The sequence below is a fragment of the Pyrus communis genome, chromosome 2 (genome assembly GCF_041283825.1).
Source record: "Pyrus communis isolate YQ-2024b chromosome 2, ASM4128382v1, whole genome shotgun sequence".
NCBI lineage: Eukaryota > Viridiplantae > Streptophyta > Magnoliopsida > Rosales > Rosaceae > Pyrus > Pyrus communis.
In genome coordinates this window covers 3,068,679-3,096,096 of record NC_142566.1, presented here as the reverse complement: position 1 = coordinate 3,096,096, position 27,418 = coordinate 3,068,679, and the positions used below count along the sequence as shown (strand labels likewise).

The following is a 27,418-nucleotide window of genomic DNA, read 5'->3' as shown; positions in this document are numbered from 1 at the left end:
GGAAAACAAAGGAAGCTGTGCAGTGCTTGTGCGGCTTCCACCATGAAACACCCACACGTATGATTTGGTTTACAGTACATCCTCTAATTTCCTTTGGTTACTAATTCCTATAACGTTTTTATTTTCTTTGATTTCTCTCTAATCTTGTTGGTACGTAACTCTAATACGTGTTTACACTAAATGGGTATGTGCACTATTGTAAATAGAAAGATGATCGTTTCCTAATGAAGTTCATAATTAATTACCACTCATTATGATAATAAAATACGAAACTAATTCTTATAATTTGACTAATAAAATAAGACTGCTTCCAAACAATATTCATTAAACCTCATGTATCACAAATGGACTGTCATGTGAGCCACACCAGAATATCAAAATATTCTTACACTGCTTGGAACACTGGACATAATACAATTCCACTTAAAATACAACAGGTGTATATTCTATTAATATACCTAGTTGTTTTCACAACGGAAAGAAAGGAGCTAGTATATTTCTTTATCTTTGTAGTTTCAATGTACCTTGTCTAAATCTTGATGAACAAGACTTAGTGTCCAAGTTAAATACTTTTAAGTCTGCATTTCAGTACGATTGGGGAGACAATGTAGTACACAATAATTTTAGTCGACACTTTTCCAGGTTAACTTCCTATGGTGACATAGTGGCATTTCCTTCAAGCTTATCGTTGTTTCGCAGTGGAAGATTCCTATAGTACAGAGAGGAAACCTCATATAATTAATTACTTGGCTTGTTGACCACATTTGTATCCTTATATGTTCCTCCTTATGGAGAAGAGAAATACAATCAGGAACTTCCCAGATATTCTAGCAACAATCAACAGCAGAGATGGTGAAGCGACTACTGCAATAACTAACTCGTATTTAGAAGCAATCTAATGGTGCGTCGTACGACTGAGTAGGAGGTCATATCATCATGGAAAATTGTCTCAAGGGTAGCAAGGTCCCTTGCATATCTGAATGTTCCAGTCCCTGCAACCACCGAGAGCTCTTTATACCTCTCATATTGGCGGCTGATGCCTTGTATCTCAAGGCATGCTACCATTGTATCCCCATTGGTGAATGCAATTGACACTGAGACATGCACATTGGAGCCAGACAAGGCTGAGGCCACTAGAATGCCTTGAGCTCGACCAACTTGGGTTGATATCTTACTGAGGGTTTCCGTGATGCATGGGATAGTCAGTGGCGAAAATGGTGCCAAAATGAGGTGAAAGACTGAGGTGCCTTTGAGGCCTGTGACAGGGAAAACCGTGGCATCAGGTCCAGATGCCAAGTTTTGCAAGTAAAACTCTATGGTGGTTTCTCTGGGCCTTTGGCACTTTGTTACATGTATGAGCAGATAGAAGAGAAATATTAGCAAGGACAGTTTGGTGAGTCCTAAGATTAGGCTAAATGGCAATAGTGGAGGGCAACAAAATTGAGCACGATTGAACTTTCTTTGTGCAACAAGGATTTGTTCATGCAATGGTTTCAATTATATATGGATGAGAAGGAGATGGTTAAAGTTCTCAAATTTCTGCGGGAAAAACTGTTAAAAGTAAAACTCGAGTGAAATACACAAGATTCATGTTGTTTTGGGTATTTTATGGGACGTATAACTATGAATCGGCTTGATACAATTCGAGTTTAACCCGTATTTGGCTCGCTTCAGCTTAGTTTGTAAGTGAGAATAATGCATACCTGCATTCCCTAGTTGTTTTGTAAAATCGGGTGAATGAAATACTTAGAAAAGAAAAAAAAAAGTTAAAAGAAAAAAAAAAAAAGGAAAGGAAATTATGATATAAAAAGTGAGTAATGCAACTTATTATTTTTCATATCACATTTATACGGAAACATGATTTCTCTGAATTTTTTTTTTGGATCAAATAATCTCAACCGTTTACATAAAATTGTGCGGCTGAGATCATTCGTTTTCTCAACTTTCTCACTCTTTCTCTCTTCTCAACTTCCTTACCGTCTTCTCTAGCACCATCCGGTCGAAACTCCCAATTCAGTCTCCACCGTCCAGGCCTCCTCTTTCCCCCTCTTGCGAAACGGAATGAGGGAAATTGAGTGGAATTTGGGAGTTTTCTCAATCACAGATGTACCTCCTCTCTTGTTGCTGAATCAGGACTTCAAGGGGTGTTGCGTTTGCTAGTTGAAGCAACATACAAAATCCATGGACATGATTTATGGATCTGGAGGCTAAGGATGGAAGTAATACTGAGAGAATTTGTTCCCTTTTATACCACCTTTTAGAGCAGTTCTAGTGTAGTAAGCCCCCTCCCCCCCCCCCGGCTAGGAAAATGGGTAACCCAATCCCCTTGGCTGTAATGAATAGTAATTGGCTAAGTGTATTAAAATATTAGTACTTTTATTCTATTAAATAATAAAAATAATTTTATTTTTAATTTCAAAAAGGATTTTTAACTCATCTCGTCATGTCACATGTTATTATCTGAAATTATAATTTTTGTAGATAGATTTTCAAATAAATTTTTAACAAATTATATCGCGTCACATGTCACTATCTATTTAGAATCGTTGAGGATATATTTCCGATAAGATTTTAACTAATCCAGTCATGCGCGCTACGTACCTGTCATTATCTGTTTAGACTCCTTGAATATAGATTTTGATAAGATTTTTAACCAATTATAATATGCCACGTAGCATTATCTACAACCTCATCTTTTCTTTTGTCTCCATATAACCCAACATCTATCCTAATAAATCACACACCAAAATTAAAATCTCTCAGATTCCTTTTTCATAGTTTATAAATCTTGAGTTCTTACAATGTCTTAGATCTTATGGTAAATCGATGAGAAAAGAGAAAGGCCAAACCTTCTCCCTCAACCTCTGCCTCACCATCGTAACGTAATCCAGATACACATACTACTTGTGCTTAATTAATATTCCTACCCAATTGGCTTACGGAGACTAATATGCACGCAGGGATCACAAAGTTATCTAACCCTTTTATTTACCTGGATGAATCTGTATCATTTTATCTCTCTCAACTGTATGTGTATCTATCTATTTAACAGTGGCAAGGCGAGTCAGTTGGAAGCCAAAACATGGACATTGGCTTTGTCTCGTCAAAGAGCTGCCCAGTTTGATGCATTGTAGAATTTGTAATACTGCCGAGTGCTGACCACGAGACTCAGAACTACCAGATAATGGTGGTATGTTTTTGTTTTCTTTTCCTCGGATCATCCTTTTATTCACTTTGTGTTATCTATTGTCTATTGATCTTTGTGTTCTTCTAAAGCTAAGGGGTTTGATTTCATGTGGGCCCTACCTCCCCCTTTTTTTTTTTTATTTTTTTTTATTTTAACAAACAATATTATCTAGCCTTGTATTGGGTTAGCAATAATATGGTTTAAATTCGCATTTAACAAGAATTGAATCTAAGATCTCTCATTTACAATTAAAGAATAATACTACTAGACCGTAGTACTGAGTGACAAATTGACATTTTGGTTTCATTTATTGGAGACTACGGGTTCAACTAGCAAATTGACGTTGTGTGTTGAAGTACTTCCCACAATCCTTCATTAATTTGGTACCTTATATAATGAAAATAAGACACCGGAACATTTTTCAACTGGAACACCATTCTAGCTTACGTCTAGAACAGAAGGGCATCAAGCCTCATTCCAAAAGGTTTCTCATTGAGAGGCTGGGGATTAAACCCCAAGAAAATTACGGATTGTTTTAAAAACCATTAGTTATTATAAATTGTTATAATCATGTATTATAATAAATAATTATAATTAACTAATTAAGATCCTCCTGGATCAATTGTAAGTGCCCCCCTCCCCCAAGCAGAATACTACTTTGTTGCTTTTCGATTCGATTTAAGAGGACTTTAGAGACCGGCTTTTGATGGAATTTTAGAGGGGTGTTTTCAATTGGAATTTTAGAGGATTTTAGATACTAGCTTTTCATGGAATTTTAGAGGGGTGTATACAATCGGAATTTTGACAGATTATTAGGGAATTAATAATTTCAGGAGTATTCAATTGAGAATTTAAAAGACTTTATAAAAGCTTAGGAGTATTTGATCGACAATTCTAAAGGCTTTTTTAAAAGTCTAGAAATCCAGGTGTATTCAATTGAGATTTCTAAGACTTTTGTGGGTTGTATATTTGTTCTTGTTGGTTTATATTGCTGGCTAATGGGTTTTTAAAGAAACTTTTCTTTGACAAAAAAGGAAAAATTGTGTATGTCAAGTGTTTGAGGAAAAACCTCAAAAAAGAATTCCTAATTTGTTTACTCTAACTTGGCAACCTTATATGTCTATCAAATGTTTAAAGAAAATCCTCATAGAAAAATTCTTAATCTGTTTAGTGTAACTTGGCAACATGATGTAATGTAATGACCCATCCCTAAATATTACTGTTTTTATAATTTTAAAACGTGACATTACGAAAATGCCCTTCGAGGTAAAACATTGACTTTTGTTGACCGCCTTGTCGTGTCACGTAAGATCTATTCCCTTAGCATATTCCTGTAGTACTCGTTGCTACGAATGCGTGGGCATAAACGGATTTGAATTTGGAGCTAAAACGAAGATTTTATGGGAATTGAAACGATAAGGGCATTTTGGTAATTTTCCCCATTTCTAGGGTGTTTCTTTCTCTCCCGTGATATATCTCTCTCTATCTCTAGAACTCTCTCTCTATAACTATCCCTCTTTCTTTTTGTCTCTCATTGGGAAGCACTTTATCCCTCTCCTTTCTCTCCCGTAAGCCTCTCTCTTACCTTGCAGCTCACCTTTCTCTCTTAGCTATCTCCCTCTTTTTTTCTATAAAAAGACACAGCACCACCACGACTCACCGTACTTCGACGAGCCCCATGACACCATCAATACTCATCATTCACTCCGGCAAACACCACAAACCACCACCATCTTCTGGCTTCTCTTGCATCCTTGAAACTTGAACTAAGAGCACGAACCACCGAGCCACGATGCGAAGGAAAAACTCCAGCGAGATTTCTAGTCTTTCCGATTTGGGTAAGTCTCGGGACACTTGAAATCTCTTCATTTTCATCTTTGTGGCCTAATTCTAACCTAGATTATGTATTTGGAATGGCGAGAAAGCATAGAGATACCTTAGAGGTTAATTTCCAGATTCGGTGAGAAAACTAGCGGCTTTTGAGCCCTTTTCCGGCCTACTTCGACCATGTTCGAGGAAACCAAAGATAAGGTTCGATCCCTTGTCTCCCAGGCTTCAATTTGATATATTGGGTTGCAAGGTTTGGTTGGGTTTTGAGCTCGATCGGAGCTTGATAGTTTCCCGACCTAAAATCAGGCTTTCTTCTTCGTTAGGTCCAGCGACCTGCAAACCCAATCTGGTCGACCAGATCTGCAGCCCAATTTGAGCCCAACCCATTGTCCATGTCGAGGCTCAAACCCATTAGCCCAATAACCAAGCCCAATGTTATAACCCGGCCCAAGCCTTATTTGAATTCCAGGCCCAAATCCATTAACCAATAACCCTGCCCCAAAACCCTTGGCCTAGTAACCCTAACCGGATTTGACCTGTTGACTCGATCTATTGACTCATTGACCCAACCCGTTGACCGTTAACCGACCCATTGACCGTTGACTTTTGGGTTGACTTTTTTGGATTTCTGCACAATGTCGTACAACTTCACTTTCGGGTGATGGACAGGTACTGCCTTCGGGCGACTATGATACCTCTAAAGAGTACAGTATTGACAAGATTTATGGATTTGCCTTCGGGCGATGATAGCACCGTTATTGAGCATGGTTTTACTCATACTTGTTTTATGAATGACTTCATGGCATGCTAGAGTTTTCAGAAAATTTACTATATGTAGTATTATATATGTTTTAAAAAATAGAGGGTTAGTATGCTGACAAAGAAAATGGTTTTCTTATTATTAGTATTATTATAAACTTTGGTCCACTCACCTTTTCTATTTTTGCGCCCCCACAGGAGTTAGAGTCGAGGCACACGATCCCGGCATCAAGGCACTGCCGCTCAAGCATCTTTGAGTCTTTTCTATGTAAGGCTCATTTCTTGGTTTGTACATTTTTATAATAATCCTTTCACATTATTCTTGGTTAGTAGTATGCTTTGAACACGATTCTGTTTTGGTTTAATTCATTCTAATGATGTATTCTTAATTGTAAGCATGTTTTAAATGGTTTCGTTACCCTTGGGTGTCGACCAGCACGTGCTTATCCTGATATTTAGGGGTATCAAGGTTGAGGTGTGTCATGTAAATACCAATAAATATTAAATTTTACTTTACAATTAGCCATTCTTGGACTGGTTTGTCACTCTTCTTATTGTTGTTGGACTAAAATCTCGGATAAAATATAATAAGGTTCGATTTCCTAAGAACAATAGGCTTATTGGTACAATGGCAGGAACCATGCCTAATAACAAAAAATTATATGTTATGTTGGATGAGGCAACTGTTGTAAACTAAACCAAAAACAAATCAAGCAATAAACAAAACACAACGATTTTAGAGTTTATCCAATATAGGAATACCTTTCTAACAAAGGAAACTTTAATGATTACCAACAAATACAAGAGAACTCACAAACACAAAGTGTTCTCAAGTATACAAACTTATACCTCTCAAAAACTCTCACACTCAAAACTCTACCTCACATCCATCTGTTCATATTAATAGATGTCATAGGTTTACACAAAATCCATAGAATATAGGAAACCAAATCCTATACTAAAACCAAATCCTAAACCAACTAGGAAACACAAATCCAAATATCTTGCATCTAAGATATCCTAATCCTTTTTAGTTTAGGCATGTTGATTTAATGCCAAATCCAACAATCTTCACCTTGGCATGAAATCCATAACGAGGCATCAAACAACTTCCATTGCTCTACCATATCGCAAGATCAAACTTGCTTCAACTGCCCTAAATCCAAGCAGTGCTCGAACTTAGTTGCATTAACCACTTTTGTCTACATATAAGCTATATTATCTTCTGTAGCAAGCTTTTTTAGACAAATCTCACCTTCATCAACCACTTATCTCACAAAATGATATCGTACATCAATATGCCTAGTCCTAGCATGACATACCTGATATTTGACCAAATAAATGGCACTTTGGTTGTCACAATATTCATTCAACTTGTGTTGTTCTACACCTAAATCTCCTAACAACCCCAGAGTCTACATTGCTTATTTGATAGCTTTAGTGATTGCCATGTATTATGCTTCTGTGGTTGATAATGCCACCGTTGGTTGTAATATTGATCTCTAGCATATAAGACCTTTTGCCATAGTAAACACAATGGATGCAAGCCTGGTTTTTATAAAAAAATAATCTACAACATGTTTCCTTCATGAATTATGCAATGCATGCAAGCCTGGTTTTTATAAAAACATGCAAGTTAAGAAGGGTTCCACTCACAGATATTTTGTTGCCTGAAAGCCGCTTGAACTAGCGAGGATGGAGTCATTTCCCACTGATGCACCTAAATACATACAGAGGCCATTTAGTAAAACTCGCAGTTTTGGGCTGGGTTTTAAGTGCAGCTTGAGTTTTGACTCATATAAACTCCCAGGTCGTCGGACCCAACGAAGGAGAAGGCCAGATTGTGGCCGGGAATTTTTCGAGCTCCGATCGAGCTCAAAACTCAACCAAACTCTGCAACCCTATACATCAAATTGAAGCGCGGGAGACAAGGAATCAAACCACACCTTTGGTGTCACATCCCTGCCCGGGGCGGATCACTTCCCGGGCTCGCTCCACCACCGTAGCACGATATTGTCCGCTTTGGGCTTACCATTCCCTCACGGTTTTGTTTTTGGGAACTCACGAGCAACTTCCCAGTGGGTCACCCATCATGGGATTGCTCTAGCCCCCTTCTCGTTTAACTTCGGAGTTCCTACGTAACCCGAAGCCAGTGAGCTCCCAAAAGGCCTCGTGCTAGGTAGAGATGAGAATATACATATAAGGATCACTCCCCTGGGCGATGTGGGATGTCACAATCCACCCCCCTTAGGGGCCCGACGTCCTCGTCGGCACACACACGACCAGGGTTAGGCTCTGATACCAAATTATCACATCCTGACCCGGGGCGGATCACTTCCCGGGCCCGCTCCACCACCGTAGCACGATATTGTCCGCTTTAGGCTTACCATTCCCTCACGGTTTTGTTTTTGGGAACTCACGAGCAACTTCCCAGTGGGTCACCCATCATGGGATTGCTCTAGCCCCCTTCTCGCTTAACTTCGGAGTTCCTATGGAACCCGAAGCCAGTGAGCTCCCAAAAGGCCTCGTGCTAGGTAGAGATGAGAATATACATATAAGGATCACTCCCCTGGGTGATGTGGGATGTCATATTTGGTTTCCTTGATTGTGGCCAAAGTTGGCCGGAAAACATCTCGAAAGTCGTCGGGTTTCTCACCGGAAACTAGAAAAGGTTTTGCCTAAAGTGTTTTCTGCATCCATACACTGATTAACTCCTAAACTACCCTAGTCCAACACAGAATACAATTTATAGGGTTCCAGGGGTTTACCTTGGTCGAAGATTCAAGAAGCTCGCCGGAGTATGGCGAGGTGATGCCACTGTGTTTCTTGTTTCTTTGTACAGAGGGAGAGAAGTCAGAAGAAGAGAGAGCTTGGGAAATTTGAGGGAAAAAGAATGATGGTAGTGAGATCGTTGTTACTGTTGTATGCTTGCATATGTGTGTGTGTGTGTGTGTGTGGTGATTGGAAATGGAGAAGAAGAAAGTTGCAGAGAAAAGAGGTGAGGGATAAATGAGAGGGAGTTGAGGGTGGATGATACTTCCTGGGGAGAGACAAGGAGAAATGAGGGAAAACGAGAGAGAAAGTTCTAGAGAAAAGGAGAGAGGTTATGGGAAAGGGAAATGAACACCCTAGAAATGGGGGCACTTACCACGTGTCAGCCCGAGAGTGGTCCAGGGTGGAAAATATCCCGACTTGTAAAATTACCAAAATGCCCTTAAATTTCGAATTCCGTAAAACGTTCATCGTAACTCCAATTCTGATTCCGCTTGCCCCTACACGCTCGTAGCGATGACTGCTATAAGGATACGTCAAGGAAACGGATCTTACGTGACACGATAAGATGGTCAACAAAAATCAACGTTTGGCCTCAGAGGGCATAGGTTGCAGAGTTTGGAGAAGTTGTAGTCTACAACTTAAAGCTTCTTGATGGTTGAACTGCTAATGAAATAAAAGTGAGTCTCGCCAATTAATGAAGACATTCTCATTAATAATGAATAAAATCTACTTTTTAGCTTCATAATTTTACAAATTATTTTATGCTCCACAAAACCCTTATTAGCTTACCAAAAATACTACTTTTATGACATGTTTATACCGTCTTTTTAATAAAGATGAGACTTATATGTGTTGGCGAATCCTACTACTTTTAGAGAAATAATACAAATAATAATACAAGTAGTAAGTAGTAAGTGTAGCATTCTTTTTTTAACTTACTAAGTGATTTCATGAGTCGACATGCACTATCTTTCTACTCTTCTATAATTGCCAAGTTGACTAAAAAGAAGAATTGTCGATTGTCGGTTACTTGATTTGGAAGTAGCTGAACTCTTGTATTTTCTAAGGTCCCAATTCGCCTGAGCTTCCAAATAGAATGCAAGTTTATATGCTTCTACGTGGCAGTGGTACCCACGGCTGCTTTCAAAATTTGTGATTTGACCATCAAGTAATACTTTCTTACTCGTAATTTCTGTAAAAGTATGTTACTAATTTTCAATAGTCAAAAGAAAAAACAAGGGACTGTGAAAAGTGGTGTGGAGATCTTGAATCACTTTAGTTTTCGGCTTTCGTGTCGTGCATGCACTGTTCCATGTCCTTTCACGCCCTTCTCATAAAATACCTAGTATTCGTGTCGTGTTTTTCGTGTTCGTATCGTTTTCATGTTATACTTAATAGTTTAACAGGTCGTGTCGTGTAATACCAGTTAAAGTAAACGGGTAATATGATCTGATCTGAAACCCGTTAATATTATCAGGTAATATGACCCGACCCGTTACCTGTTAAGAAAAATATATTTTAAATCAATAAAAATAAAAATGAAAAACATAATTTGACCCAAAAAAATGTAAAACATAATACCAAATTAGTATTTACATACTAAATTTCGGAGTTAACCCCTTCATGAAAGTTGTAAAGCTTTTTATTACGAGTGATTACATTTTTCACACATCTACAATAATTATTATTAGTTTTATTAATTTTGCACTCAAATAAAAAACAGTGTTCATGAGATTTGGAGGGTTTAAAAAATCTAAACGACCATGTAACCATCGTCTAAACGTTGAGGAAGCAATTATGAATGTTTATTATGCTTTCACATTTTTCAAACTTATACATTAATAATTATGAATTTTGTTTATTTTGAACTCCCTTAAAAATACTATTCATGAGAGTTTGTATGGTTTTAAAAATTCAAACGATCAAATACACATCCTCAAAGCGTAGAGGATACGCCTATGAGCATTTGCATATTTTTTCATATTTTTCGCACATGTCAATTAATTATTATAATTTTTTTAATGTGTTCGGTATTTTTAAAGAGAACTTTAATGAAAAGTTCCCAGTATTATTTACTTTAACAAAAAACAGTATTTTTACACTAAAATGTTAATCTTAATACTATTCACTTTACCCTTTATTTTGTCCTTATTGTTAAAACTCAAAGTTTTCAAACCATTTTCATTAGTTTTCCTATTTTTAAATTACTTGATATTTTTATTTTTAATGTATTTTATGATTTTTAATCTCAATCTTTGCCTATAATATACTATAAAAATAAATAAATAAATATATAAAACTTAAATTTTAAAATTTATATAGAATAATAATTAATAAACAATATATACATATTCATTATAACTTTTTTTAGCAGTTGAAAAAATTAAAATCATCAAAATAACTTTTTTCTTATAGTGTCGAAACAAGTTACCCGCGTATCAGTCTCGTGTAAACCTGTTAAGGATCCGTTATTAACGGGTTATTATTGTGTGACTCGATTAGTTATCGTGTTGACCTGAAACCCGTTATTTTTGTGTCATTTACGTGTCATGTTAGCGGGTTGTTTAAGAAATTGTCAGGTCAAATATTCTATCTACTATAACTATTCATCTCTAATTTTTTCTATCTTTTCTCTTTATTTATGACCGCAAAAGTAAAACTAAAATTAAAAAGAAAATGATTATCAACAACTTATTAAGGTTTTTATACGAAAGAGTTCACCCACTCTCAAAAAATAGCAGTTAACTTCAATGGAGTGACTTTGATAGCCATATCTAACAGAACGTTTTCATTCTAGGAGTGTAAACAAAGTTAGGAATCTCACTGACAAAAGTTGAATGAACTACCCCGAAAGTTGAAATTGTTGCCACTTTCTTCTCCTTTTCTTAACATGTGATTAAGGAGGCAGATTCTTTGCTCTCCTACTTCTTGTATCCTTTCCGTGCCTTCCTGTTTTGTGCGATCACGGTTAAACTACGTCGATATTTTATATTAATTTTTTTTTATAGATATAATAAGACAAAAAGGAATAATAATATAAAATATTAACGTGACTTAACCGTAATCACACAAACAGAAGGGCACGAGAAGTGGGAGGGTAGAGAATCTGCCTCCTGTGATTCAAATGGTGTCTGCAAAAAAACAATAGCAATTGGTGTACTTTTAACGTAATGTGACATGAATGCTATGACACACTTACAAAACACGCCGTATACGTTAAAAAATCTAATGATATTTCTCTTTATGGTATGTGAAATATTTAACATTTGAATATGCTAAATATATTTTGAATACTTTATTTTTTTCATCTTCAGTGTGTAACCATATTGTTGTATAATCTTAAAAAAAATTATGGTCAACTAATTAATAATACAGTTGAGTTTAGAAGCCTCCTTATCGTCTGGGGTCACACCTATGACATATCTCTATATAAACTGGTAGCTTAATCCAAGCTCTCTCACATTCCAACCCTTCTACTTCTTGAGTAAATTAAACTAGTTGCTATATTACCATCACCATGGTCAGCGAAAAAAAAAAGCCAGTCGAGGAGGTGTCTGGTTGGCTAAGAGTCTTTGACGATGGCTCAGTCGACCGGAGGTGGACTGGACCTCCTGAGGTTCAGTTCATGGTGAAGCCTGTGGCAGCCCACGATGAATTTGTCGACGGAGTTTCCACAAAAGATGTTATTGCCGACAAATCATCCGGCCTTCGCGTCCGAATATATTTACCGGAACAAAAGCCGGAGAATAATGACACCAAGCTGCCAATAATCCTCCATTTCCACGGAGGTGGCTTTTGCATAAGTCAAGCTGATTGGTACATGTACTACCACATATACACTAAACTATCTCGCTCCACGAATGCCATTGTAATCTCTGTCTATCAGAGGCTCGCACCGGAGCACCGTCTCCCGGCTGCAATCGAGGACGGCTATTCCGCTCTCCTTTGGCTCCGGTCATTGGCTCGAGGTGAGCAAAACGAGCCACACCTCAGCCATGCAGACTATAGCCGTGTGTTTCTTATTGGAGATAGCTCCGGAGGAAACATAGTCCACCACGTGGCGGCTCAAGCGGGGACTGCGGATTTGAGTCCCTTAAAACTTGCCGGCGGGATTCCAATCCACCCCGGTTTTGTTCGAGCGGAGCGGAGTAAGTCGCAATTGGAGCAGCCTCAGTCAACTTTCCTTACCCTAGATATGGTGGACAAGTTTTTAGGGTTAGCCCTTCCAGTGGGGTCCACCAAGGACCATCCCATAACTTGTCCGATAGGTCCCGAGGCCCAACCGTTAGGTAATCTGAAGCTTCCGCCGTTCCTTCTCTGCGTTGCTTCCAAGGACTTGCTGATAGACACGGAAATTGAGTACTTTGAGGCCATGAAGAAGGCTAACAAGGATGTGGAGCTTCTAATCAACGAGGGGGTGAGTCATAGCTTTTATCTGAACAAGATTGCCGTCGACATGGACCCGGAAACAGCTGCAGAAACTGAGCGTCTGATTGCAGGGATCAAACAGTTTATCAAGAACCACTAAGATTGAAGGGCGTCGCCCTTCTCAGTTTTTATATAATTATGGGTGTTTTATTTTTTATTTTTTTATTTTTTGTTTGTTTGTTTGTTTGTTCTTCTGGTTAATGCAAGAGTCTGTTGGTGTGCCAAGCATGTTTTTTAGATCCGCATACAGTAGTGGGGGATCCCATGGATAAGATGAGATGAGATATGGAACATTATTGGCTTCCAAAGTTTAGTTTTACTGTTCTTGTTTTTTTTTTTTTTTTTTTTTTTTTTTTATAGTAGTGTTTACTACCCCAAAGCGTGTCTTATGTTCCGTTTCTTTTTTGTTATGCCTTGTGATTGTTTTCAGACTGCGAATATTTTTAAGAAAATTACCCATATGTTCATCATTCTCACGTTTTTGTTATGCCTTTTGGCTATAGCTTCATTGTCAATGTAAGAAAAACCATTGCTCTCAATATAAACCACCATACTATCACTCAACCATTGATCTCTCATTCAGTTGCGCAATGGAGTCTTCACAATATTATGGAGTCTTCACAATATTCATAGTGGAAAAAGCTATCTCCACTGAAACAGTAGCAACTGGTAGAACCAAAGCCAATGTAATTAGCACATACACATAATTATATACTCTATTCCTCCTCATGTCCACCATTTTTTTTTTTTTTTTGCAAGGCAACCAATTCCTTTCAATTGAGAAAATTCACTACTCAAACGCGTATGAATAATATAATGCCCAAGTTGATCTTCGAGTGCCAAGAGTTGACAAGTAGTAAATTCATTCGGATAAAATTGCGCAAAACATATTAGCTTTTGTTCATCAAAAGTCGAGAATGAATCATCCGGGCTCGAACTTGTCAAACAAAGAAGCAACTTTGTATTTACCTCATCAAAATGTTTATTTAATTCCACAAGTTACTTATCAATGATAGCAACAAAGAGCTCCACATGATAATGATGGAACTTTGTGATTCTTTGAGCTCCATGCCATGATCTCCCTCGAGTAACATATCCATCATCCATTCGTTTATTTTTTTGGCTCTTGGTGTTTTTTTTTTTTTATTAAACTAAGGGTCCAAAACTATGTTGCTTTGACAAAGTAATATTTATTAAAAAAATAATAAGAACAGCCACTCTTACAGTTGGAGGGCATGTATGAAGCCAACTCCAATCTTCAAAGAGGCACCACTTAAGATATCCATGGACATTCACCGATGTTCGCGGGTCAGCACTCAAGTTATCTATGGATATTCACCAATGTTTAGGCTATGCATCTGCCTCTGAATAATGGTACAAATAGTTGGTAAGAATAACATTTTTTTTAACAAACGATATTATCTATACTAAAGAGGTTGGGGTGGGTTTAGCCTCACAGTAGGTTAGCAATAATGTGGTTTATATTCACGTTTGGCGAAAACCGAACCTAAAACCTCTCACTTACAAGTGAAGAGGAATACCAGTAGACCATAGTATTAAGTGGCATCCGTTGGTATGAATAGCATTTTTGAATTAGTTAGAACTTTTTCAATGGAAATTCTAAACCTATAAATAGACACTAGAGAAGAAAATGATACTCTGATTTCTACTCCCATTCTCTCTCTCTCTCGTCTTTGTCTATTCTATTTTGCTCCATATTTTAACTTTAACACGTTATCAGCATGTTCTTATTCAATTTTTTTTATGTTTTATTTGTACCAAGTTCCATTACCAAGTTTTATTTGTGCCAATTGTTATATTTCCTTTCATCAATGTTTATTTTCGACCAATAAAAATATCTACGGATCACTGTCACCAGCTATCTTGTACATTAGGGGTGGGCACGGCCGAGCCCAATTTTGAAGGGACCGAACCGGATCCGGACTTAGAAGAGACGGGCCGGGGATAACATTTTCTAATATAGGAATTGGACCTAACCCGGCTTGTTTGAAACGGACCGGTTCAGGACGGGTCCACGTGTCCTTTTTTTTTTTTTTTCCGTTTATTTTAGAAAAATAAAAAAAAATTGCACAAATTCACTCCCTAGTCCCTGCACAGAATCACATCCAATCCAAACATTACAAAGTCCAATATCCAAGTCCATAGATTAACAATACATCCAAAATAACAACATTACATCATCCAACAACGTTCGATACATTAAATCCGAGACATTCAAAATAACATCTGAAAGAAGGCTATGGACATGATGTTAATCCCAAGAGGGTGTTGGAAGATCGATTTAATGAAATATGTGTTGGAGTATCAGAGCATGACCATGCATGAGAAGTCGGCTACATTGCCCACAAAAAAGATTAGGGGTTAGGGTTAGAATATGAACGAATTTAAGCTCTGCCCCATCAAAGTTTTAAGGGGCACTCGTGCCCTGAAAAAAAAAAAAAAAAAAACCAATACAATTGAGGCAACACTTCCAAATATGGTTATGGTGTCAATTTACAAAATAGTGAAATGAAGAAGGTTGCATGCTTGTTCCAGAAATGTGCATCAGTGACTGGGGTTAGATGAGGGAGCAACACTTCCAAATACCAATTTCAAAAGGATAATACAAATGAGGCAACCCCATTTCCACATGTATCGAAAAAGAATATGAGAATCCTAATTTCAAAAGGATAATATAGAAACCTGAGGCACCTATGCATTTCCACTTTCATTTAACACTTCCAAATACCAATATTAAAGTTAAATAACAAAATCCCAAACAACAAAAATTGCAAAGCCGAAATAACAATAGAAGTAATAATATTTCAATACATAAATGGAGAATTGAGTTTGTGGGATATGAGATTTATGTTTAAGACAATAAACCCATAATTCATTTGGAGTATGAATATGCAATTTGAAATTAATTAGATGGACCCTAATCAAAATATAAAACTTGATTAAATAGTAAGAATTTGCTTCTGAATTGCATAAAAAGTTCAAACCTTTTCCTGAGAACAAAGAGGCTGCGACAAGAGAGAGAGAGATTGTGAATTCAAAATTGGGGCTTTGGTAGCCGGCCAAGTAAAAGAATCTAGGCTGGTAGCACCGTACCAATATCCTTGACGGCAGTGATGGGGTGATGATGGTCGCAACGGCAGCGGTGTTGTCGAAAAGAAGAGAATCGAGGTTCTGGAACCTGGGTTCTCTGGGTCCTTGGATATCGTTGAGGAGGATGGCTGGATAGGTGGTGTAGTTGTGTTGGTCATGGCGGTGGTGATGGGCTAGGTTCTTTAGGATGTTGTCGGAGTCAAATGAGTCGAGGAGGGAGTGACGGATGATGGTGGAGATGGGAGTGAGACTGATTCTAGAAACTTAGATGACTTGGGTACCTTAGAAACTAACGATTCAGATTGGATGATAGGTTATCATTTAATTTGGACTGTTCATTATAATTAGAAACGGGTCGGTCTGGGGCCCCGTTTATCTTGGGTTTAGGACCCGGCCTACCCTATAAATGACACAGGCCTGCCCCGCCCCGCCCCGTTTATTTTCTCAAACATTTGGAACCAGCCCACACTCGCCCCAAACCTACATTACCCATCCCAACCTGCGGTTCCTCTATCCGTTTGCCCACCCCTACTATACATACCATTATTCATGGTTGTTCGTCTGCCTTGGTAAGCGAAGAATTTGTGGTGCTCATCTAGGAAGTCTTACATATTTAGATGCTTATTTTATTATATACAACCAATATTTCTTACTATACCACTATGCTCTAGTGATATTGTTCTTCACTTGTAAATTTCTAAGGTTCGATTCTCGCCAAATGCAAATTCGAACCACATTATTGCTAACCCATTATAATGCTAAGCCCACCCTCTTCCCTTTTACTGTATATAACATCGTTTGTTCAAAAAAGAAAAAAAAAATTTCTTGCTATTAATTACTAATAATTGTATTTATATTATTTGTCTCATTGATTAATATATTTTTTTTATCGTTTGTGGGTGCAGATGCCTATGATGATATATCACAGATTTGTCTTGTTATGTCACGGATTCTATGAGTGTCCAATCCTAAGCTGTCATGCATCGATATTATCCACAATTAACCACCTAGGCCCAATCTTTTGGATGGTACCAAGCCCAATAAACTTCAGGTGTGAGATTTTATCTCAAAAGACCTCGATCGGTGCACTTAGAAGTGGAACACCTATATTAAACCTTGGATTATTGTTGTACTTTTCCAATGTGGAATTCTCTTTACATCTATCTCAGCTTGTATCGAGTCAACCTTTTACACCAACATGCCTTGCGTGCAGATTTATTATGGAAGGAAAAGTGTTATGCTCTTTGTTGCGGAGGAGAATTGTCCCCTAATTTCTCTCCCCTCCATCTCCTTCTATTTAAACGGTTATGATTAAGCCACATCAACATCTTGTATTGCTTTTTACTTTTTATAGAGAGAGAAAGATAAAAAGAAACTATGAGATGAGGAAAGAAAAGAGGGTAAGAATAGGAGGGAAGAGAATTATACTCCCTTCGTTCGTTGTTGTGCGAGCCAACTGAAATACAAAAACAAAGGAAGTTGTGTTGTGCCTTTGCAGCTTCCACCATGAAACACTACACATATGATTTAGTTTCCGGTATCCTCTTAAATTACCTTTGGTTATTAATTCCTATAACGTTTTTTTATTTTCTACAAACATTACTTTTTACTAATGCACATTGCTAGTTCCGTATAACAATAACTGAAAGAGAAAACGTAATATTAAATGGAGAACTCACTTTTGGGGGAACAATCTCTGGTTCAGTTGCCGAGGATTGAGAAACTCAATTTCTAGGGTTTGAGGAATTTGAATAGGAATGTCGATGTGGGATCATTTATTGACTGAGAACGCACTTTCGGTGATTGATTGTTCACATGGCGACAACGTTTTGGTGGTTTGCAGACCATTCGAAATACAGTAAGTCCTTCTACCAATTTTGTTGATTAACTTTGTATTTCATGAATTTCATTTGGAAGCCTTTGTGTGTGTTGGTTATTTTATTGAAGTTGGCCCCATCATTGTCTATTTCTCACCATTTCTCCAGCGTCCACCACATCGATGATGCATATATTTGGTTTGGTGTATTTTATTGAGGTTGGCCCCGTTATTGTCTATTTCTCACCTTTCATTAATTATTGGTTTGATAAGTTTCGATTTTAGTAAGTTTTGTGCTGGTGCACATGCGGTAAAGGTGAAAGATGAAAGTTTTATTCCAAGGCTAATTGCTTGCATTCCTGGTTATAGAATTGTTCAATCATATTATCATATGATCCAACTAACTTAAACACCATTGAGAGTCCAGCTTTTGAGGTATGGCCAAGTTTGGATTCTCAAAACTATAATGGTGGTGCTGAAGAATTAAGTTTACCAATTTATTGATCGCCTAACCAATGCTGACAATTCTATAAGAAGGTCAAACATATAAAGCTACATCTGTTGGTATACACGGTAATGTTCAGGAAGATAATAAAAGTGAAGCGGAAGAGGATAATGAAAATAATGTAGAAGGACTAAAGGTGAAAACAAATATGAGGATGAAGTATTTGTTGACATGATTATGGGGTAAGTAACGATGAAGAGCCAACTAATGTTGAAGAGGTAAATGGTGTGGAGGAACCAAATGAAGTGCCTAATGTTAATCCTCCAAATGGAGTTCTCGATTTTTATCCTTCTAATGAAGTTACAGGGGAGATTTCATCTGATGGTGAAGACATTGATAATCCTTATTCTGGTAGTGATGAAGAGGAAGGTGAACAAAACTCTAATAAAATTAGAGTTTTAGACATTGAGCTAGATAAGATGGCCTCCATAAGACCATCTCCAACAATGACCTAAAACCTAAAATTTCCCTTCCCCCCCCCCCCCCCCAAAATCTACTCCAACCCATGACCTAAAATTAACCTAAAACCTAAAACTCATTTGAGGGTCAAATACCAGCCCAGATTTAAGCCACAAACCAAAATGGGCCCCACCAACTGAGATTGAAACTGGGGCTGTGAAGCCCAGTTTCCACTTTGGGATGCGCGCACGCTCTGCACGCGCTGTGACTTTCTACCAAACAACAACCCCACGTGGGGCTGTTCCCTTATGTTTCAAACCAAAAAGCAGCCTAACGGCTACTTTTTGTAATTGAATGGTGATGTTAAATGGATCCAACGGCTACCTTTTTTTTTTTTAGTTTTATATTTATGTATTTATTGAATCCAACGGCTTAGATCAAATATAATTAAATATAACGGTAAAAAAAAGATCTAACGGTCCAAATTTAAATCCAACGGCTAGAATAATTTTAAAAAATTATTTAACTTAAAATTCAACCAAAAACTCTATAAATACCTATGTATTTGTTCAAACATCCACACAAAACTCACTTTTCTCCTACAATTCTTCCAATTTTTCTTTATACCATTTATTCTCATTTCTAGAATTTTCAAGATGGCAAAAGAGCATGTTAGAGGTCGTAATTGGACCTTTGACGAAGATATTGCTTTATGTTTGGCATGGATTTCGATTAGCGAAGATGGTGCCGTCGGCACCAATCAAAATAGAAAGGTTTTATGGGGTAAAATCGTTGATAAGTTCCATGAAAACTCCAACGCCGGTCAAAGGGAAGTTGGTGGTGTTTATGATCGGTGGAAGATTATGAACAAAGCGTGCACTTTATGGAAAGGAAGCTTGGAGAGAGCCATGGTTGACATGCCTAGTGGAAGGGGCGCCTCAGAAATTGTGAGTTTATTTGTTGATATTTTAGTTGTCATGTACATAATAGTATTTTGCAACTAATTGTTTTTATGTATTTGTTGCATAGGGTGACAAAGCAATGGCAATTTACAAGACAAGAACTACACCAAAAAATCAAGCTTTTAAGTTGCATCATGCTTGGAACATCCTCAAGGATTGTCTGAGGTGGGGAACCGATGTGAACCAACAATGTGGAAGATTATTTCATAATGAAGCCCCACCCCCAAATGATGTCAATGAAGGTGTGAATTTTGCCAACAATGAAGGTGTCAAACAAATGACCCCAACTTCTTCTTTTGCAAGGCCCCCGGGTAGAGATAAGCAAAAGGAAGCAAAGAGAAAAGGGAAGTCCCAAGATCCGACACGTGCACAATTTGCTAGCGAAATGGCAATAATGAACGAAATCCAGTGCTGTCGGCAAGAAGAATCGGCCCAAATGCTTTTGGCCATGAAGGAACAAGGGGATAGGGAGCAAGAAAGGTACGAAACAAATTTGATAATGGAGGACCTCGACAAATACACTCCAGAGAGGAAGAGATACTTACGTGGTAAGCAAAAGGAAATTTTACGAAGGAATGCCACAAGGAGTATATTTCAAGATGATGATTCATCTCAAGACTATCACCCAAGTCCATCACCAAGTCAAGATGGTGAATATCATTATTAAGTTTATAGTCTATGAGTTTTCGATTGTATTAAGTTTATGAAGTTTATTAATTGTTTTTTTTATTTTTTAAGTTTATGTGGTTTATTAATTGTCTTTTTTATTTTTTAAGTTTATGTGGTTTATTAAATGTCGTTGGTATTAAGTTTATGTGGTTTATCTTGATTTTTATGTATTGATTTAGTGATTTTTCAAAATTTATCGGAATTTAAATATTTTTAGGTTAAAATGTTCATAAAATTAATTTAGGATAGTCTACATAAATTTTTTTTTTTTTTAAAAAAAAGTTAATTTAAAAAAAAAAAGCCTTAATTCATTCTTTGATAATCTGGGGCTAAAATTTTAAGCCAGAAGGGTTGGAGTAGAAAAGCTGTTTCTGGGCTAAAACCTAAATTTTCTGGCTAAATATTTTTAGATTTTAGATCACCATTGGAGATGGTCTAAGTGTGGTTGGGTCGATATCCAGGAGGGGTGACACCTCTAAGCTTTAAAAACCGACCCTCTTAGACACCAAAGGTATCTCCTCAAAGATCATCCCTTAACACCACAACAAGAAAGACGTGACCCCTTAGTAAATCCTAGTCCAGTATCTAATTTTGAGCCCAACTAAATCACGTGGGATGAGCATCCTAAATATGGACTCTTTTTTCTAAATGACATGCTCATAACAAGCCTTATAACAATATTTAATTATTCATAATTAAATAATTAAAAGAATAAACAATCATATATAAATTCATTAGAAGATAATCACTTAGACAATTAATACAAAAACAATTAATAAGGAGGCAATCACTTAATAATCAATTCAAATTTATTAATGAGGAGATAATCACTTAAATAATCAATCTAAATTAATTAATGAGATAATCACTTAACTAATCAATTCAAAATAATTAATGAGGAGATAATCAATCCAAATCAATTAAAGAGATAATAGGAGATAATCTCTTAATAATTCTAATTCTATTTGATAATCATAGTTGTATGAAAACCGAATCACCTAATAAGAATTTTAATCCCATAAAAAAATATTCAACAAAAGTATATTTTCTTTACATTTAAATGCTCAATATCAAAATGAGCAATTAAAATGATATAATATCTTGTTTAGAATACTCAAGTCATTTAAACTGACACAATATTCCAAAATCATAGAGATTATCTTCCTACAAAAAATGTGAAAATCCCAGTTTTCCAATTTTGCGAGGTCAATTTCCCTGGACCAGATCTCACTAGATATGTGTCGGTTTAATGAGTATCCTTTGTCACTGAAAAGCCCAGACTACGAACTAAAACTTCGATTTCTATAAAAAAAATTCCAAAAACTGACCATGACAGCACGGAAAAGAGCTCGCAAAACTAGAAAATAAAATCACGTTTCTCTCCAAATTTTGTGCAGAAATTCCAGATTTCACGGATTTGCGAAGGCATGTTTGCGAAGCCATATCTTCTTCAATACTCATCCAAATTACGTGTATCTTATATGGTTTTGAATCTTATATGACAGACTACAAGCCTCAAGCAAAACAACACAGAAAAATCACATGTACCCTAAATTCAACCTCCAAAACGATTGAAAAAAAAAAAACTGAAATATTTTCAAGAAATCACAAAACTAGGGTTTGTGATTTCTCTCAAATCGTGGCACATCTTCGCAAAAATTTGAGATAATGATTCTTACACCTAGGAGAACATATTCCAAAAAAGAAATCGTAAAAATGTGACAAATCAAAATGTGATTTTTCCGGGTTTATGCAACCATGTAAGATATCGTGGTTATTGCAGTTTACATCAAACCGTCATAGTTCTTAGTAGCCTCCTAATCCTAGGGCCAAGGTGATACCCTAGAGGCAAAGCTAAGAGAGAAAAAGATTACTAGAAGAGTGAAATGATTTTTCTCTCCTCTCTAGAGCTAAGAGAATTGATTCTCCTACTGTGTTTTCTCCTTTCCCCAAAGCCCTCTTTGTATAGTGGCTAGGATGAGAAGAGAAAAGGAAAGAGTCGGTGTGGGACAAAATAAAAACATATCAATAAAACACCCTATATTGGTTGGATTTGACACGCCCGACCCTAATATCCACCGAACACCAAGGTAGGCACGTGCTGGCCGACACCCGAAGGTGACGAAGCCATACTAATATGCATGAGAACCAAAGAATATAAATAGAACTTATAAATTTAAATAAAATAAATATGCAATCAAGGAACGTATTCAGAGCATACAACTAATCTAAGACACTAAAAAAGAATAATATTAAATTGAATGAACAAAGGGATGGATCCTACACCAAGAGGACTCAAAGATGCCGATGCAGGAATGCCTTGACGTCGGGATTGTACGTCTTAATTCTAAGTCCTGAGGGGGCGCAAAACAAAACATGAGTGGACCAAGTTGATATATAGATAATATTAAAACAGTTATTCGACAACATACTAACCCCCAAAGTTTATGAAAATTCAATAGCATAATATGTAATAGGTTTTCCGAAAACCCTAGCATGCCACAAAACCTTTCATAAAACATATATCATATATAGTGTGCTAAATAGTGGTATGAGTATCGCCCGAAGGCATATAGAACTCTTCATTTGCCCGAAGGCCTTCATTAGCCCGTAGGTTCCTACAACACCCACCCGAAGGCATATATAGAAGTATCATTGGCCCGTAGACATATAGTGACCACTAGATAAGCACAAAAATCATTGAACATAATATTTCCAAAATATATCTCATCGGAGCTCAATAGCTCAAACATCATATCATAAATCATGTTCATAAATATCTTAGTGAAAGTAAATCCAGTAAAGCATGAAATATCAATACGCGTAAAACCAATTTACTCATAAACGTTTCATAAAACGCAACCATTAAATCATGATTTTCATGAATGCATTTCTAATAGTAAAATCATGCATTTTAGAAGCGGTCCACTCATAGATACTCCGTCGTCGAATAGCCGTGTGAAATAGGAAGGACGGAAACGCTGCCAATAAACACACCTAAGCACATAAAGGGTCCAATTAATAAAACTCTACTATAACGATTGAATTTTAGGAAACGAACATCATAAATAGATTTAGGATGTCGAAATACATAAGGGGGATCTCGAGTAACCTCACATGCCACCGCACGCGCCCTCACGAGCCGCCATGGGATGGCAGCCTCAATGGCCACGAGCCATTTTGGGTCGCCGGAAAGTTTGTCAGAAAAGTCGCCAGCGTCGGCCAAGACAGGCGCCCACTCGTAGGCCTACGCGCCGAGTAGGATCTGGGCTCCGACTGGGTTTGGGCCTGGGCTTCTAGGCTTGGGCCTAAGCTGAGGTTTGTGGCCCAAAGACCTGGGCCAATTCTTAGTTGGTCTTGGGTTTAGTTCTGGGTTGGGTTTGGATGGGTCACAAATCTGGGTTGGGCTGGGTAGCTCGGCCTAAAGGTCTGGGTCAGGTCGCAGGTTGGCCGGAAACTGGGCAAACCTTCCCGAGCTCCGTTCGACCTCATTTCTTCACCATTTTCAATGTTTCAAAAGCGAAAATGAAGTTTAAGATGAGAGAAAGAGATTCATACCAATTTCAGGACTTGTGGTGGTCGAAGTTGGCTGGAAAACGGCCTGCAACCTTCGATTTTCGTAGGAAAGCTAGGTAGTGCCTTTCCCCGAGGGTTCGTCGTCCAAAAACCACAAAGACTACTCAAAAATGTTTCAAACTTACTTCTAAATGCGATCGAAGGGGTTCTAGGAGCTTACCATGGTCGGGGGTTCGCCGGAGGAGGAGGTGTACAATGGCAACCCACGGTGCCACGAGACACAGAGAGCTTGTGTGCGTTCCTCCTTTGCTCCAGCTTTCGTGGAGCACACAGGGAGGGAAAAATGATGGTGGTGGGTGGTGGTCCGTGGAGAGGGAAGAGAGAGCTGAGGGATCCAAGAGAGAGGGTTCAGGGGAGTTGAGAAAAAGAGAGAAAGCGAGGGAGAGAAAGAGAGAATGAGAGGTGAAGAGAGATTAGGCCGGGGGGACAAAAACCAAAGGTGGGCCCCACTTGGGCACACCAAATAAAACGCAAAAGTAACAATTTAAAATATCTAGTCCATCCCAATGAAATTACCAAAATACCCCTCCGTTCTAAAATTCGTAAAATTAATCGAGATGGGTTGTTACAGGATTAATATTGTGTTTTATATAATACCATTATTATAATTCCTACAAAGACGCCTAACTAAATTGTGATTTTTTTATTTTTTTATTTCAGGACCAACCATGAAAAAAACTCAATCCTTAAGGGTGCGTTTGGCATGTAGGGTGGAATGGAACACCGTGGGATGAAAACCCCACCAAAAACAGCCATTGCCTTTCATGTCACTGAAAACTCCACCAAAATAACTACCACAGTAAAAATTTCTGCATACCAGATAAAAAACGAATCAACCCAGATTAAAAAATCAGCCCTGAAATTTAATATTGCATTCACATAGGGTAACTACAAAAACGAGATAAAAATTCAGTCTTTAGTTCAACAAATTTTATATCAAATCAAGAGGAAATATAATCTGGTAAAAGAAAAATGAAAACCCAAGATTGAGTGAGTAAATTCTTACTTACCCACTTAATTTCTCTGCAGAATTTTGAGTTATGGAGGATTCACTGAAATGATTTCTTCTCTGTAGAGAAGAACATACAAGAATACAGTCATGGGCACAAACACTGTGATACGGTAAATTTCTGGTAAATCTTATAAAATAAGGACATGGACACGAACACAGTAGGACTAGACGATTAAAATATAATAATATTATAAATATTAAAACAATACTTACCCATATCTAATTCAAATTATGCACAACCAATCAAATTAATCAACCTCTATTACCTTTGCAATATACAATAGGCAATCAAAAATTTAAATACACAAAATTCATTCAAAATATGGATGCTTAATTACCTATAATTTGGAGTCCAAGAGTTTTTATATTTACAAAACTGGTCCCAAACTTGTAATCTTTAGGTTTTATGAGTTTTATATTTACAAAAGTGCCTCTAAATGTTTATTTATTTATTTGTATTTTACAAAATTACCACCAAAATATTTTCTATTTCCAAAACTGCCCTCAAAATGTTTTTGAAATTTATGAAAAAGCCCATGATGTGCCTTGACCATGTCTAAACTGTTGTCAGTATCCAAACTATGTTCATGGCGTGTTCGAGGCATGTTGGTGTGTCCGATACTTTGACACTTTGGAGTTTCAGAGTATCCGTGCAAGTATATTGGTGGTGATAATGATGGCGATGAGCAAACAAATAGCAAAACAACTATCTCATTGCAACCTGTGTGTAACAAATGTAGCGTGGAACTTCTGTTCCATTATGTCCCATCCCATCCCATCTATGTACCAAGTGCTCCCTAATGTATGGTATTATTAAGTAGCTCGATACAATTCAAGTTTGACTTCTTCCAGCTTGGTTGGGAAAACAAATTGAGTTGAACTCATACAAAATATTTGGCTCGTTAAACTCAAATCATATCACAAATAGTTATGCCCCTTCCCTCATTGTAGCCAGCCCTCTCTCCAACATTTCATAATTTTTTTAGGGGTTTTTGAACATTTGTCCTTGCAAAAGATTAAATTTAAAAAAAAACTTGGTGCTAGATTACATATTCAATTTAATCCCTTGAAGTGTACTTTTATCAAAATTTATATTCAATTTTTGTTATTTAATGTGCATTTTTATTTAATCTCTCCATATTAAATTTTAATTCTATTAATATGCACATATTTAGTTCTTTAATTATAAATGAACATAAATGAGAAAATATTAAAAGAAATTTGTGATACAAAATATAAAAATACATGATTGTACTGTGCCGAAATATATATAATTGACTTTTTTGTACCTACATGATTGTACCAACATATATTATAATGAACCTAAATATATATACCGAAATGTATTATATTGAATTAATGTACCTAAATATCAATACCGAAATGTATGTACCAAAATGTATATACCAAAATATATGTACCGAAATATAGTACCGAAATGTACGTACTGAAATATACGTACCAAAATGTACGTACCGAAATATATGTACTGAAATGTATGTATCGATTAATGTAACGAAATGTCAATACCGAAATGTATGTACCGAAATATAGTATATTGAATTAATGTACCTAAAAGTCAATACTCAAATGAGAGGCATTAGGTTCGAATCTCGTGGATGGTGAATTCGATACCAAATTAAGTTGTCTATTGTGTGGCTTAGCCGAACCACCCTCGCCTTAGTGTAAAATATATCGTTGTACTAAAACAAAAACAAAAAATAAAAAAAATAAAAAAGAAATTCAAATGTGTGTACCAAAATGTATGTACCGAAATGCATGTATATGTTTTGTATCGATGAATTAATGTACATATATGTTTGTATCAATGGATATATCGAAATATTCATATATATTAATGTACCTAAAGAACATACAAAATTGTTATCGGACTATATATTATAAAAAAAAAAAAATTAGTTGCCTAAATGCAGACATTAAAATATTATGATAAATGAAATAAAAACTAAATTTCAATGTAATTAATACATTAAATAGGAATAAAAAGATAAATAAAACATCAAAATATAACTAATAAATGAGATGATTAAATGTACTAGGGACTAAAATTGGATTTTAATCTTACACAAGGTTATAGTCTAAAACTCATCTTTTTTAAGGATTAAAATGAAGTTTTCTAATTTTTTTATGTAACTATTCTTTTTTTTTTTTTTTTGGTCAGATTATGTAACTATACTGAATGGTAAATAATACAAAACTTTTGCATGGAAAATTTCTTGTGATCTCTATGATCTCTCTGTGACTTTCGTACATTTTTAGCAGCTCAATTGCACAGTACAAGCTTTACCAACTTTAACACCACCAGCGCACAACCGCTCCACTAACCCCACTGCGTCCGCCATAAATAATACCAAGGGGCCTTGAATCC

At 36.8% G+C, this 27,418-nt stretch overlaps 3 protein-coding genes across 3 annotated transcripts; 2 read left to right on the top strand and 1 right to left on the bottom strand.

Annotated features, from left to right (window-relative positions):
* Positions 1-672: 672 nt before the first annotated feature.
* LOC137748032 (dirigent protein 2-like) lies at positions 673-5,429 on the bottom strand. Its single transcript, XM_088700699.1, has 2 exons — positions 5,359-5,429; positions 673-1,411 (listed from the first exon to the last, which is right to left on the bottom strand). The coding sequence occupies exons 1-2, from the start codon at positions 5,427-5,429 to the stop codon at positions 874-876; spliced, it is 609 nt and encodes a 202-aa protein (XP_088556825.1). The 3' UTR covers positions 673-873.
* A 6,575-nt stretch (positions 5,430-12,004) lies between these two features.
* Positions 12,005-13,298, top strand: LOC137749013 (strigolactones hydrolase CXE15-like). Its single transcript, XM_068489192.2, has one exon. It carries the CDS (start codon positions 12,069-12,071, stop codon positions 13,077-13,079), a length of 1,011 nt encoding a protein of 336 aa, XP_068345293.1. The 5' UTR covers positions 12,005-12,068; the 3' UTR covers positions 13,080-13,298.
* A 5,981-nt stretch (positions 13,299-19,279) lies between these two features.
* Positions 19,280-20,439, top strand: LOC148698356 (uncharacterized). Its single transcript, XM_088700688.1, has 2 exons — positions 19,280-19,757; positions 19,840-20,439. The coding sequence occupies exons 1-2, from the start codon at positions 19,467-19,469 to the stop codon at positions 20,437-20,439; spliced, it is 891 nt and encodes a 296-aa protein (XP_088556814.1). The 5' UTR covers positions 19,280-19,466.
* Positions 20,440-27,418: the final 6,979 nt, after the last annotated feature.